General features: G+C 44.6%; 1 protein-coding gene across 1 annotated transcript in view; it reads left to right on the top strand.

Moving 5' to 3' along the window:
• Nucleotides 1-15712, top strand: part of PTPRN2 (protein tyrosine phosphatase receptor type N2) — a 481362-nt gene that overhangs the window by 429897 nt on the left and 35753 nt on the right. The window contains exon 10 of the mRNA XM_030932019.1: nucleotides 15197-15283. Coding sequence (XP_030787879.1) covers nucleotides 15197-15283 — 87 coding nt within the window. The remainder of the gene's footprint in view (nucleotides 1-15196; nucleotides 15284-15712) is intronic.

The following is a 15712-nucleotide window of genomic DNA, read 5'->3' as shown; positions in this document are numbered from 1 at the left end:
CACTTTATAAGAAGATTTAAATAGAATAAATTTCATGATTTGTTTTAATGATGAACAGGGATAACTAGAATAATTTGTTGATCCCAAGAAAACCTCGTTTATCTATTGGTTTTGAGTATTGTCTTATTAAAAGAGTTTATGTCAAAGTTGACTCATTTTCCTTTCACATTTGACTCCCTAGCTCCTGGTGGGTTTTCCAATAAATAGTAAAATGTCCCAGATCGGGACGGGTGAAGCTGCAGAAGCACAGAGTGTGGTCAGCAGGAGCGTGGGGGATGACGGGTCCTGTTCTCGGCTTGATTTCTTCTGGCCCGCAAGGAAGAGGCAATAACAAGGTTGCCAAAATGAGACGTGGAGAAATTTCGTGTAATTTCATGTAGGATTCTTTTGGTTTTGTTAAGAAGGAGTGTAGGTTGCATCAGGTCTCCGGGCTCACCCCGCTTTTCTGGGCACCTACGTTGGAACGTTGCCTGAATGATAACCTTTTCCGTTTGAGCTTTTCTCCTGGGAGTTTAGTAGTGTAATCTTGGGCAATGACTTCAGTTTCTCTAGCCTCGGTTTCTCTTTAAAATGAGGCCGATAATAGTGCATTCCTCAGGGGTCTGCTGAATGCCAGATCCCACTGCCGTCTGGGGCCTAGTGTGGCGTCCGGCACAGGAGCTTCCCAGAGTTTTTACTACTCTGAATATTTCCAACCCCGATGTACTTTTCACTAGTCTGATTTTTAGGGGTGACACTCCCGTAGTCATTTTCTGCTCATCTGTCTGCCCGTGCACTCATTTCAGGGTGATGTGGATGCCACACAGAAGCCCCAGTGCTGTACCAGGGCTGGGAGGACACCGTGGAAGGAGGACACTGTCCCTTCTCACCCCGAGCCTCCCTCCAGCGAGTGCTTGCCGAGGCCTTAGGGCCTCCTGTGTGGTTGATTCAGTAGATTCATAGGAACAGGCTTGTCCAACGTGGTTGAGCTTAGAGACATCACAAACGTGCCGCTGCCCTTCAGAACTGAAACGCTCTAGAGAGAGGAGACACCATCTTTAGCTTTGAAAGTCCTTCCCACTGCTGCTCACAGGCACTCCCAGCTCTGACCCTGACCCCATGAAAGGGCTCATGCCTGTTTTTCTTCCACGGCAATATTAGCATCCAGGTATTGAGGGTGGAAGCCGCCACATGCAGACACAGCACATCGCACCTGCTGGATCCTCCCACTCATTTTCAGGATGACGTCCAACTGCTTTCTAAGGAAGTTCAGGCCTGGGAATGATAGACGATGGCCGTGCCTTTAAAGATGAACTAGAAATGGCCGCGTGCTCCTTGTGAGCACAGTCAGGGCTGTCTTGTTTGTCTGCTTTACAGAATGGAGCCACCACTCTTCCGCTTTACAGAGGGGCCGGGACACCCCTGGCTGCCCGGCCGGCACTGTCCCCCTTGCCAGGCTGAGGTAGGAATGGGGTGGACTGCATGTCCCTCCCGTACACTTTGTGTAACTGGGGACACACTGGCTTGTGGAGGCAGCGGGTTCACAAACACATTCTGGGCGTGTGGACTTCCTCGCTGTCTTCAGGATGTTGTAGGAGTCTTGCGGATGCTTCTGTTGGTTTCCATATTGGAGTGTGGAGGGCAGAGGGCTGAACCCAGGATTCGTGGTGGAGCCCCTCCCATGTCCTCACACCATCCCCTTGGTTTGAAACATGCTAGAAAAGGAGACTCATGGAATTTGGTGCAAACTTTGATTGGGAAGTTGGTTTATTCTCTGCGTGGGGCAGTAGGCTTGGAAGAAACGAACTCAGATGACACGTGGCTCCTGCCTTCAGTGAGTTTGCAGTTTATGGGGGGAGGCAGGATTAAAATATGAAAGTACTAGAGACCTTTTAAAATAAGTCATGAGCTGAGTGGTGCAAAGCACAGAGGGAATTTTAGGGAAAGCCTGAAGAGCAGCAGTTTCTGTCTTCGTCAATTGGAGTGGTGTGGCTGGTCCCGGCCTTCTCCACCTGCCCTTCTCCACCTGCCCTCTTCCTAATGACTCCAAGGATGGGGAGGCCCAGGGAGGCTGGGGTGCAGGGGACTGAGGCGAGGCAGGTCAGCGGTGGGAGCCGTCACTGCCAGGCTCAGGCAGAGAGAAAAGCCCAGGCTGCGGGAAGCACAGGAGCTGGGAGGAAGGAACCTGCAGCCACAGGGAAAAAAAGGAAGGGCTTGTCTGGAAGCATTGCAGGAAAGGAAGGAGGGCCTCTTCTGGAAGCATCACACTTGCCTGCCAGGAGGGGTGGGCTTGGAGCAGGGAGGCTGGCTGGATTCAGGGCTGGCATTCCCAGCAGCCTGGGCTGGTCTCAGCCAGGGTGGAGCTGAGCCGACTGGTGGGTCATTGCTCTGTCCAGCTGCAGCCTGAGCTCACCTTTGTGGCCCACCCCGGCTCCCTTCCCTGTTGCCTCCCTTCTGGCCCAACATCTGGCCATTCAGGCCTTTTCTGACACCAGTGCCCTTCACAAGCTGTTCAGATGGCCCTGGAGGATGCTTTGGGGCAGGGGCTGACCTGGGTTACAGCAGATATCCAAAATGTGCAGGAAAAGAGAGGACATCTGGGACCCCTCCTCTTCCAGCTGCCACTCTTGAAAGGAAAATGGCTTGTTTCTCAATTGTAAAATTACATGGAACACGACCTTGAAAAATCCACTTTAAAGAATATGCCACAGGCTTTCCTTGGAGACAGGAAGCAGAAAGGAGCTTTGCCAGGGACCCAGCAGGAACATGGCTCAGCTTTCTCCGTGAGTCACGAGGAGTGTTCTGCTGAAGCAGAGATGGGACGAAGACTGGTACACTGCCTTGGATGTGGGGAGCAGCCACGTGTCACAGTGCTTTCACACGAATCACCTTATTTCATCTTCCCAATTTCTTGTGATAAAATATATGTAGCATAAAATGTACTGTCTTACCCATGTTTAAGCATAGAATTCAGCAGCATTAAGAACATTTGTGTTGTTGTGCAGCCGTCACCACTGTCCATGCCCAGAGCTCTTTTCATCCTGTAAAACTGAAGTTCCGTCCCCATTAAACACGACCCTGCCCCCGCACCCTTCACGCTACTGTCTTTCGCTGTGAATTTGGGGATTCTAGGAACCTCACGTGGGTGGACAGACAGAACCCGTCCTTTTGTGCCAGGTTATTTCAGTTAGCATCATGTTTCCGGGTTCACCCATGTTGTCACGTGTGTCTGAATTTCTTCCTGTTCAGGGCTGAATAATATTCTGCTTTTGGTGCAGGCCATGCTTTGCTCCTCCTTCTGTCCGTCAGTAGGCCCTTCGGTGGCCCCCGTGCTTTCGTGATTGAGAATAATGCTGCTGTGAACGTGAGGCACTAACATCTCTTTGAGACCCTGTTTTCAATCCTTTTGGGTAAAGTAGTCTCCCCCTTATTTAAGGGGGAGACATTCCAGGACCCCCCGTGGATTCCTGAAACTTCACATAGTGGAGAACCCTATATAAACTACGTTTTTTCCTATACGTACATACTTATGATAAAGCTTAATTTATAAATTAGACAGTATGAGATTAACAACAATAACTAGTGATAAAATGGAACAATTGTAACAATTTACTGTAATAGAAGTTGTGTAAATGTGGTCTCTGCCTTTCAAATATCTTCTCGTACTATACCTCAGGTACCTGAAACCACAGAAAACAAACTACAGCTAACGGGGGATGCTGTAGATACCAAGGAGTGGAGTTAATAAAAATGCAATTCTATTGTTCATTTTTTGAGGAGTCTCCATACTCTTCCACACTTGATACACCATGTGACATTCTCACCAACAAGGCACAGGAGTTCCAATTTAGCCACATCTTTGCCAACATTTATTATTTTCTGGGTCTTTTTCTTCTTATAGTGGCCATCCTGATAGGTATGAGGTGGTATCACATTGTAGTTTTGATTTGTGTTTTCCTAATGATTAGTGATGTTGAGCATCTTTTCATGTGCTTTTGGCCATTTGTATATTTTCTTTAGAGGAATGTACATTCAAGTCCTTTGCCCATTTTTAAATGGTATTGTTTGCATTTTTGTTGTTGAGTTTTAAGAGTACTCTATACACTGTAGGCACATTATGAGGTTTCTTAGTGATGTAAATATTTTACTTTCCTTTAATAGTCAAAATTGGAACTTTTACGTTAAACTAAAAATGTAGCAATAATATACTTACAGTGCTATCTCTTATATTAAAAGCAGACATTGGCCAGGTGTGGTGGCTGATGCCTATAATTTCAGTACTTTGGGAGACCAAGGTGGTAGATTTCTTGAGCCCAGGAGCTTGAGACCAGCCTGGGCAACATGGCAAAACCCCATCTCTACAAAAAATAGAAAAATCAGCAAGGCGTGCCGGCATGAGCTTGTAGTGTCCGCTAATGGGAAGGCTGAAGTGGGAGGATCACCTGAGCCTGGGAAGGTCGAGGCTGCAGTGAGCAATGATCATGCCACGGCACTCCAGCCTGGGTGACAAAAAAAGAAGACATTACTGACATGCTTGAAAACAAAGACTGTCATGTTTATGCTTACAGTTAATGCAAATAGATATCCCTTGTTGTATACTATAGAAATAGTCCTTAAAAGATCTGTGGGGGGGGGGGGCGGAGCAAGATGGCCGAATAGGAACAGCTCCAGTCTCCAACTCCCAGCGCGAGTGACACAGAAGACCGGTGATTTCTGCATTTTCAACTGAGGTACTGGGGTCATCTCACTAGGGAGTGCCGGACAATCGGTGCTGGTCAGCTGCTGCAGCCTGACCAGCAAGAGCTGAAGCAGGGCGAGGCATCGCCTCACCTGGAAGTGCAAGGGGGAAGGGAACCCGTTTTCCTAGCCAGGGGAACTGAGACACACAACACCTAGAAAATCGGGTAACTCCCACCCCAATACGGTGCTTTAAGCAAACAGGCACACCAGGAGAATATATCCCACACCTGGCCGGGAGGGGCCCACGCCCACGGAGCCTCCCTCACTGCTAACACAGCAGTCTGCCGCGATCTATCCGCAAGGCAGCAGCCAGGCTGGGGGAGGGGTGCCCGCCATTGCTGAGGCTTAAGTAGGTAAACAAAGCCGCTGGGAAGCTCGAATTGGGTGGAGCTCACAGCAGCTCAAGGAAGCCTGCCTGTCTCTGTAGACTCCACCTCTGGGGACAGCGCACAGCTGAAGACCAACAGGGGAAGCAGCGGGGGCCGGTGCAGACGCGAACAACTCTGTCTGACAGCTTTGGGGAGAGCTGTGGATCTCCCAACTCGGAGGTTGAGATCTGAGAACGGACAGACTGCCTGCTCAGGTGTGTCCCTGACCCCTGAGTAGCCTAGCTGGGAGACATCCCCCACTAGGGGCAGTCTGACACCCCACACCTCACAGGGTGGAGTACACCCCTGAGAGGAAGCTTCCAAAGGTAGAATCAGACAGGTACACTCGCTGTTCAGCAATATTCTATCTTCGGCAACCTCTGCTGCTGATACCCAGGCAAACAGGGTCTGGAGGGGATCTCAAGCAATCTCCAACAGACCAACAGACAGTCCTTCTGACTGTCAGAAGGAAAACTATCAAACAGGAAGGACACCTATACCAAAACCCCATCAGTACGTCACCATCATCAAAGACCAGAGACAGATAAAACCACAAAGATGGGGAAGAAGCAGGGCAGAAAAGCTGGAAATTCAAAAAATAAGAGCGCATCTCCCCCTGCAAAGGAGCACAGCCCATCGCCAGCAACGGATGAAAGCTGGTCAGAGAATGACTTTGACGAGAGGAGAGAAGAAGGCTTCAGTCCATCAAACTTATCAGAGCTAAAGGAGGAATTACATACCCAGCGCAAAGAAACTAAAAATCTTGAGAAAAGAGTGGAAGAATTGACAGCTAGACTAATTAATGCAGAGAAGATCATAAACGAAATGACAGAGATGAAAACCATGACACGAGAAATACGTGACAAATGCACAAGCTTCAGTAACCGACTCGATCAACTGGAAGAAAGAGTATCAGCGATTGAAGATCAAATGAATGAAATGAAGCGAGAAGAGAAACCAAAAGAAAAAAGAAGAAAAAGAAATGAACAAAGCCTGCAAGAAGTATGGGATTACGTAAAAAGACCAAATCTACGTCTGATTGGGGTGCCTGAAAGTGAGGGGGAAAATGGAACCAAGTTGGAAAACACTCTTCAGGATATCATCCAGGAGAACTTCCCCAACCTAGTAGGGCAGGCCAACATTCAAATTCAGGAAATACAGAGAACGCCACAAAGATACTCCTCCAGAAGAGCAACTCCAAGACACATCATTGCCAGATTCACCAAAGTTGAAATGAAGGAAAAAATCTTAAGGGCAGCCATAGAGAAAGGTCGGGTTACCCACAAAGGGAAGCCCATCAGACTAACAGCAAACCTCTCGGCAGAAACTCTACAAGCCAGAAGAGAGTGGGGGCCAATATTCAACGTTCTTAAAGAAAAGAATTTTCAACCCAGAATTTCATATCCAGCCAAACTAAGTTTCATCAGTGAAGGAGAAATAAAATCCTTTACAGATAAGCAAATGCTTAGAGATTTTGTCACCACCAGGCCTGCCTTACAAGAGACCCTGAAGGAAGCCCTAAACATGGAAAGGAACAACCGGTACCAGCCATTGCAAAAACATGCCAAAATGTAAAGACCATCGAGGCTAGGAAGAAACTGCATCAACTAACGAGCAAAATAACCAGTTAATATCATAATGACAGGATCAAGTTCACACATAACAATATTAACCTTAAATATTAATGGACTAAATGCTCCAATTAAAAGACACAGACTGGCAAACTGGATAAAGAGTCAAGACCCATCAGTCTGCTGTATTCAGGAGACCCATCTCACATGCAGAGACATACATAGGCTCAAAATAAAGGGATGGAGGAAGATCTACCAAGCAAATGGAGAACAAAAAAAAGCAGGGGTTGCAATCCTTGTCTCAGATAAAACAGACTTTAAACCATCAAAGATCAAAAGAGACAAAGAAGGCCATTACATAATGGTAAAGGGATCAATTCAACAGGAAGAGCTAACTATCCTAAATATATATGCACCCAATACAGGAGCACCCAGATTCATAAAGCAAGTCCTTAGAGACTTACAAAGAGACTTAGACTCCCATACAATAATAATGGGAGACTTCAACACTCCGCTGTCAACATTAGACAGATCAACAAGACAGAAAGTTAACAAGGATATCCAGGAATTGAACTCATCTCTGCACCAAGCAGACCTAATAGACATCTATAGAACTCTCCACCCCAAATCAACAGAATATACATTCTTCTCAGCACCACATCGCACTTATTCCAAAATTGACCACATAATTGGAAGTAAAGCACTCCTCAGCAAATGTAAAAGAACAGAAATTATAACAAACTCTCTCAGACCACAGTGCAATCAAACTAGAACTCAGGACTAAGAAACTCAATCAAAACCGCTCAACTACATGGAAACTGAACAACCTGCTCCTGAATGACTACTGGGTACATAACGAAATGAAAGCGGAAATAAAGATGTTCTTTGAAATCAATAAGAACAAAGATACAACATACCAGAATCTCTGGGACACATTTAAAGCAGTGTGTAGAGGGAAAATTATAGCACTAAATGCCCACAAGAGAAAGCTGGAAAGATCTAAAATTGACACTCTAACATCACAATTAAAAGAACTAGAGAGGCAAGAGCAAACACATTCAAAAGCTAGCAGAAGGCAAGAAATAACTAAGATCAGAGCCGAACTGAAGGAGATAGAGACACAAAAAACCCTCCAAAAAATCAATGAATCCAGGAGTTGGTTTTTTGAAAAGATCAACAAAATTGACAGACCGCTAGCAAGGCTAATAAAGAAGAAAAGAGAGAGGAATCAAATAGATGCAATAAAAAATGATAAAGGGGATATCACCACTGACCCCACAGAAATACATACTACCATCAGAGAATACTATAAACGCCTCTACGCAAATCAACTAGAAAATCTAGAAGAAATGGATAATTTCCTGGACACTTACACTCTCCCAAGGCTAAACCAGGAAGAAGTTGAATCCCTGAATAGACCAATAGCAGGCTCTGAAATTGAGGCAACAATTAATAGCCTACCCACCAAAAAAAGTCCAGGACCAGATGGATTCACAGCTGAATTCTACCAGAGGTACAAGGAGGAGCTGGTACCATTCCTTCTGAAACTATTCCAATCAATAGAAAAAGAGGGAATCTTCCCTAACTCATTTTATGAGGCCAACATCATCCTGATACCAAAGCCTGGCAGAGACACAACAAAAAAAGAGAATTTTAGACCAATATCCCTGATGAACATCGATGCAAAAATTCTCAATAAAATACTGGCAAACCGGATTCAGCAGCACATCAAAAAGCTTATCCACCATGATCAAGTGGGCTTCATCCCTGGGATGCAAGGCTGGTTCAACATTCGCAAATCAATAAACGTAATCCAGCATATAAACAGAACCAAAGACAAGAACCACATGATTGTCTCAATAGATGCAGAAAAGGCTTTTGACAAAATTCAACAGCCCTTCATGCTAAAAACGCTCAATAAATTCGGTATTGATGGAACGTACCTCACAATAATAAGAGCTATTTATGACAAACCCACAGCTAATATCATACTGAATGGGCAAAAACTGGAAAAATTCCCTTTGAAAACTGGCACAAGACAGGGATGCCCTCTCTCACCACTCCTATTCAACATAGTGTTGGAAGTTCTGGCTAGGGCAATCAGGCAAGAGAAAGAAATCAAGGGTATCCAGTTAGGAAAAGAAGAAGTCAAATTGTCCCTGTTTGCAGATGACATGATTGTATATTTAGAAAACCCCATCGTCTCAGCCCAAGATCTCCTTAAGCTGATAAGCAACTTCAGCAAAGTCTCAGGATACAAAATTAATGTGCAAAAATCACAAGCATTCTTATACACCAGTAACAGACAAGCAGAGAGCCAAATCAGGAATGAACTTCCATTCACAATTGCTTCAAAGAGAATAAAATACCTAGGAATCCAGCTTACAAGGGATGTAAAGGACCTCTTCAAGGAGAACTACAAACCACTGCTCAGTGAAATAAAAGAGGACACAAACAAATGGAAGAACATACTATGCTCATGGATAGGAAGAATCAATATCGTGAAAATGGCCATACTGCCCAAGGTTATTTATAGATTCAATGCCATCCCCATCAAGCTACCAATGAGTTTCTTCACAGAATTGGAAAAAACTGCTTTAAAGTTCATATGGAACCAAAAAAGAGCCCGCATTGCCAAGACAATCCTAAGTCAAAAGGACAAAGCTGGAGGCGTCACGCTACCTGACTTCAAACTATACTACAAGGCTACAGTAACCAAAACAGCATGGTACTGTACCAAAACAGAGATATAGACCAATGGAACAGAACAGAGTCCTCAGAAATAATACCGCACATCTACAGCCATCTGATCTTTGACAAATCTGAGAGAAACAAGAAATGGGGAAAGGATTCCCTATTTAATAAATGGTGCTGGGAAAATTGGCTAGCCATAAGTAGAAAGCTGAAACTGGATCCTTTCCTTACCCCTTATACGAAGATTAATTCAAGATGGATTAGAGACTTAAATGTTAGACCTAATACCATAAAAACCCTAGAAGAAAATCTAGGTAGTACCATTCAGGACATAGGCATGGGCAAGGACTTCATGTCTAAAACACCAAAAGCAATGGCAGCAAAAGCAAAAATTGACAAATGGGATCTAATTAAACTAAAGAGCTTTTGCACAGCAAAAGAAACTACCATCAGAGTGAACAGGCAACCTACAGAATGGGAGAAAATTTTTGCAACCTACTCATCTGACAAAGGGCTAATATCCAGAATCTACAAAGAACTCAAACAAATATACGAGAAAAAAACAAACAACCCCATCAAAAAGTGGGGAAAGGATATGAACAGACATTTCTCAAAAGAAGATATTCATGCAGCCAACAGACACATGAAAAAATGCTCATCATCACTGGCCATCAGAGAAATGCAAATCAAAACCACAATGAGATACCATCTCACACCAGTTAGAATGGCAATCATTAAGAAGTCAGGAAACAACAGGTGTTGGAGAGGATGTGGAGAAATAGGAACACTTTTACACTGTTGGTGGGATTGTAAACTAGTTCAACCATTATGGAAAACAGTATGGCAATTCCTCAAGGATCTAGAACTAGATGTACCATATGACCCAGCCATCCCACTACTGGGTATATACCCAAAGGATTATAAATTATTCTACTACAAAGACACATGCACACATATGTTTATTGCGGCACTATTCACAATAGCAAAGACTTGGAATCAACCCAAATGTCCATCTGTGACAGACTGGATTAAGAAAATGTGGCACATATACACCATGGAATACTATGCAGCCATAAAAAAGGATGAGTTTGCGTCCTTTGTAGGGACATGGATGCAGCTGGAAACCATCATTCTTAGCAAACTATCACAAGAACAGAAAACCAAACACCACATGTTCTCACTGATAGGTGGGAACTGAACAATGAGATCACTTGGACTCGGGAAGGGGAACATCACGCACTGGGGCTTATTATGGGGAGGGGGGAGGAGGGAGGGATTGCATTGGGGAGTTATACATGATATAAATGATGAATTGATGGGTGCTGACGAGTTGATGGGTGCAGCACACCAACATGGCATAAGTATACATATGTAACAAACCTGCACGTTATGCACATGTACCCTAGAACTTAAAGTATAATAAAAAAAAATAAAAAATAAAAAAAATAAAAAAAAAGATCTGTGGAATATCATATTTTGCTAGTATCTGTCTTTTGATTGGAGAATTTAACCTATTTACATTTAAAGTAATTAATGATGAGGAGGGACTTCTGTCATTTGAATATTTGTTTTCTATGTGCATTATGGATTTTTTGCCACTGATTTTCTGCATTACTATCTTCTTTTGTGTTTAGTAGATTTTTAAAAATTAAATGCCTAAATTCCTTATCTCTTTTTGTACATATTTTATAGCTATTTTCTTTGTGTTTATCACAGAGGATTAGATTTAAAATCTGAAAATTACAACACCAACTTGAATTTATACCAGGTTGACTTCAATAACATAAAAAAGTTATGCTCCTTTACAGCTATTTACCCACCTTTTTTGGCTATTGATATCACAAAATTGCATCCTTATACATTGCATGTCCCAGGTTATGAACTAATAATTGTTTAAAATTTATTCATTTCTTAAATTATGTAGAAAACAAATTGTGGAGTTACAAACCAAAGTTATAATAATATTAGTTTTATCTAGTAATAGTTTTTAAGATATATACTAGTCTCTTAAATCACGTAGAGAACTAAAAGGAGTTACAAACCACTGTTACAGTAACACTATCTTTTATAATTCACCATATATTTGCCTTTATTGAGATTGTAATTTTTTATATGGCTTTGAGTTATTGTCCAGTGTCCTTTCATTTCATCCTGCAAGTCTTCTTGGAATATTGCTTGCAGGGCAGGTCTACTGATAACAAACTCTCTCAGCTTTGGTTTATCTAAGAATGTCTTAATTTCTTCTTCACTTTTGAAGTGCAATTTTGTTGGATATATGATTCTTGTTTCACAGGTTTTTTTTTTTTTCTGTAGCACTTGGAATATACTTGTTCACTGCTTTCTGTTCTGCAAAGTTTCTGCTGATAATATTTGGAAACTCTGGTGTGTGATGAACTGCTTCTTTCTTGCTGCTTTCAAATGTAAGAGGAGGATTCTCCATTTGCCCTTGTCTTCTAAAAATTTAGTTAAAGCCGGGCGTGGTGGCTCAAGCCTGTAATCCCAGCACTTTGGGAGGCTGAGATGGGCAGATCATGAGGTCAGGAGATCGAGACCATCCTGGCTAACACAGTGAAATCCCATTCTCTACTAAAAAATACAAAAAAAACTATCCGGGCGAGGTGGCCGGCGCCTGTAGTCCCAACTACTTGGGAGGCTGAGGCAAGAGAATGATGTAAACCCAGGAGGCGGAACTTGCAGTGAGCTGAGATCCGGCCACAGCACTCCAGCCTGGGCGACAGAGCAAGACTCTGTCCCAAAAACAAACAAACAAACAAACAAAAAATTTAGTTAAAATGTGTCTCTTTGAGTTAATTTTACTTGGAGTTCATTGAGCTTCTCAGATGTTTATATCCACGTCTTTCATCAAACTTGGGAAGTTTTCAGGTATTGTTCTTCAAGTATTTTCTCTGCCCCTTTATCTCTCTTTTTTTTTCTTCTTGGCACAATTTCCTCTCACAATTCATATACTGATTCTCTTGGTGGTGTCCCACATGTCACTTAGGATTTTGTCACTTTTCTTCAATCTTTTTTTCTTTTTATTTCTTAGACTCAATAATTTCCATTGTCCTGTCTTCAAGTTCACTGATTCTTTAGTTTTCTTGCTCAAATCTGCCTTTGAATCTATCTAGTGAACTTTTTAATTTCAGCTATTGTATTTTGAGCTTCAGAATTTATTTTATATTTTAGGTTTTCTCTTTGACATTTTCATTTTTCATACATAGTTTTTTTTTTTTTTTTTTTACTTTTTTACATCTTTCTTTAGTTCTTCAAGCATTTTTATGACAATTGTTTTAAAGTCTTTGCCTAGTACATCTGCCATCAGGTCTTTTTTTAGAGACAGTTATTGTTGACTTACCTTTTTCCTTTGAATGGGCTGTAGTTTCTTGTTTCTTTATATGCCTTGCAATTTTTTGTTGAAAACTCAAAATTTTAATCTGACTCTGGAAATCAGATTGTCTTTCCATAGGTTTGCTATTTTTTGTTTGTCTTTCTTTTAAATTTGTTGTAGGCTGTTTCTGTGCCAAGGATCAGCCTGAGGTGTAAACTTATGGTCTTGTCTGAGCCTTTCCCTGAGCATGTGTGGTGACTTTCTAATTTTATCTGTATATTCAGTTACTTTTGAATATTCTTGTCTTTAATTTATGGCTCCCAAAAGTGGAAAAAGGGAAAAATGAAGGTGGAAAAAATGGCTGTTAGCATTTTAAATCCCCTGTAAGTCACTTTGGCCAGAGGGGGAGGAGCAGCAACAACGAGGAGGTGGCCAAACAATGGTGCCTTCCTCCTTGTCTGCACCTCTGTGATGAGAAGCAGCAATCAGCAGTGAGATTACAGATTCACAATATTTGGAGGACAACATCTGTATTGCCTGTTCTGGCTCCTGCCAGTGTGTGCAGGCTGCTCCAGGAACATGTGCACAGCTACTTGCCATAGGGCTGGAGGTGAGGTAGGGGTAGCTCCTACTGTGATGAAAGCTGACATTGACTGCAAGGTGTATCCAGACCTTCCCCTAGAAGTTGGAGGCCTTCATTAGGCTTCAGAGTTCAACGATCGGTTACATCAGACAGATCCTACTAGCACAATGTTTTCAGGTGGGAGACAGATTCCCGGTGTTTCCTACTCACCATCTTCCCAAAACTCATTCCTGCTTTACTTTAGTTTTACAGAAACTTTGTAAATTGAGTGGGGTTCATTTTATAGTTTACATTTTAATGATTTTAAAACTGTTGGACTTTTTGCTGTTTTTGACATTTTTGTGTTCATTCATTCATGCAGTTAATGCCAAGGTAGAATCTGCTTGTGGAGTGAGAACTTGTGCCCATGTGCAGGGAGAAGTGCTTGGTGCAGTAGCCAAAGCCTACCCAGATGCTCTGTGACTTCACCTCCTCACCATGGGGCACCGCGGCCCCCTCGCCTTCTCTGCTCACTGTCTGCTACTCTGTTTCCAGCTCTCTCGCCTCTGTTCAAACAGGGCCCCACTGGAGAGGCCTCCTACAGCCCACTTTACAAGACAGTCTCTCCTCTGTGCCCTTCCCTCCCCAGCCCTGCATGCCACTTCTCTACCCAGCTGTCTCCCCCAGAGAACTCACTGTCAGCTGACAGGAGCTAGTCTGCCTGGGCTGCTGGCACACACTTCTCCCCGTCCTGGAGGCTGGAAGTCCAAGACCCAGGTGCGGGCAGGGCTGGTTCCCCCGAGGCTGAGGAGGGTCTGCTCCTGGCCTCGCCCCTGTTGCCACTGGCCTGAGAGGACCTCGGCTTGTTGAGCTTTTCTCCCGCGTCTTCAGGCCACCCTGCGCTGTGTGTGTTTGTCTCTGAGTCTGAACCCGCCTTTCATATGGACACCAGTGATATTGGCTTAGGGTTCACCCTATTGACCCCAGCTTAACTAAATCTGTGATAGCCCTATTTCCAAATCAGTTCACATTTGGGTTTTAGGATTTCAACATATGAATTTTTAGGTGACATAATTCAACCCATCGTAGTACGGTCGATTTCTACAGCATCTCTAGAACGTGAACCCCTTGAGAGCAGGACTGGTCTTGCTGTTCATTGCTGCATTAGGAAGCAGCTCCTGGCGCCCTGCTGGCATCCTGCATGCTCACTGGATGAGGAATGCAGGCGTTTCTGTCTGCTGGGGTGAAAGCCTTTGTGGTACAACATGCTTTTACATAACAGTGTAACCTAATACTCCGTTAAAGTGGTACTAACAGGATTTCACAGGCAACTCATGACTTTCAACCTGAATGTTAGCCTTCAGGATGAGTCATCAAGCTGCAAACCACCCTGGTGACGGCTCGGGCCTCTTGACAGAACAGGTCCCCAGCCAGGTGGCCTTATGGGGAGTCTGCGGCCACAGTGGCTTCCGCGACTGCCCCTGCCTGCTGCCCTGAGTTGCTGCCAGTGGGCTGGCTGCCTGGTTTCCACGCTCACCCTTCCACTGGGTGGTTAAATCGCCCCTCATTGGGGCCTGGTTCACATCAGAGCCCATTAAAAACAGGTGCTTTCTCCATGGGTCTGCCCCGTCCGCAGTCAGAGTCCCAGCATCCGCCACACCTGCCCGTCCCTTCTGCCTTCTCCCCTTTATTGTATTTTTACTGAAGGCCGAGAGGAGCCAGTCTCCGCACGGTGAGCCACTTGCGCTTCCCACAGCCCCGTCCACACTGCACTATTAGTCTGGTTGCTGAAAACTCAGGTGACCCCTCGTGCCTGAGGGGGCAGCTGACCCCGGGCCAGGAGAGCAGGGTGTGTGTGGGGACCAGGGAGCGGGGCTGTGGGGCCACCGGGCTTTAGTTCTCCAGGACTGCTGGCTCTGTGGTGACTGCTCCCCATTCCTGTTGTCGTCTGCAGCCCCCTGCGCCCCGAGGAAGGAAGGCAGCTGGTGGAGGACGTCGCCCACCTCCTGCAGATGCCCAGCAGCGTGTTTGCCGACGTGGAGTAAGTCCGGGGCCCTGGGTTCCTGTTTGGCTCCTGTTGCTCAGACACAGAGACTGGATGGGAGGGAAGGAGCTGCGAGCCCGTGGCTCTTGTTAATTACACGAGGAAACCTGTTTAGAGAAGTGAAAAGGTGATTTCAGCAGCTTTGTTAAGGTATTTAGAGGCAGTGGAAACCAGTGTTTAAGGGGAAGGATGAAAATCTCCTGAAGGACATTGTCGCTGCAGCCAAGTGTCAAACCTGTGGTGCTGGAACCACCCAAGGCTCTAGAACATTCTGCACATGCCCTGTGCCAACGTGTGGGAGCCTCTGGATGGCCCACTCCAGAGAATGCTGCGGCCGCATTCATGAGCACCTGCTGTGGACATGGCCCTGTCCCTGGCTGTCAGGAAAACGTGCTGCCCTGCAGAGACCTGGCTTTGGATCCCGAG

The sequence above is a fragment of the Rhinopithecus roxellana genome, chromosome 6 (assembly GCF_007565055.1).
Source record: "Rhinopithecus roxellana isolate Shanxi Qingling chromosome 6, ASM756505v1, whole genome shotgun sequence".
Lineage (NCBI taxonomy): Eukaryota > Metazoa > Chordata > Mammalia > Primates > Cercopithecidae > Rhinopithecus > Rhinopithecus roxellana.
Note: the sequence above shows the minus strand (reverse complement) of the source record. Positions and strands in the feature narration are given on the sequence as shown.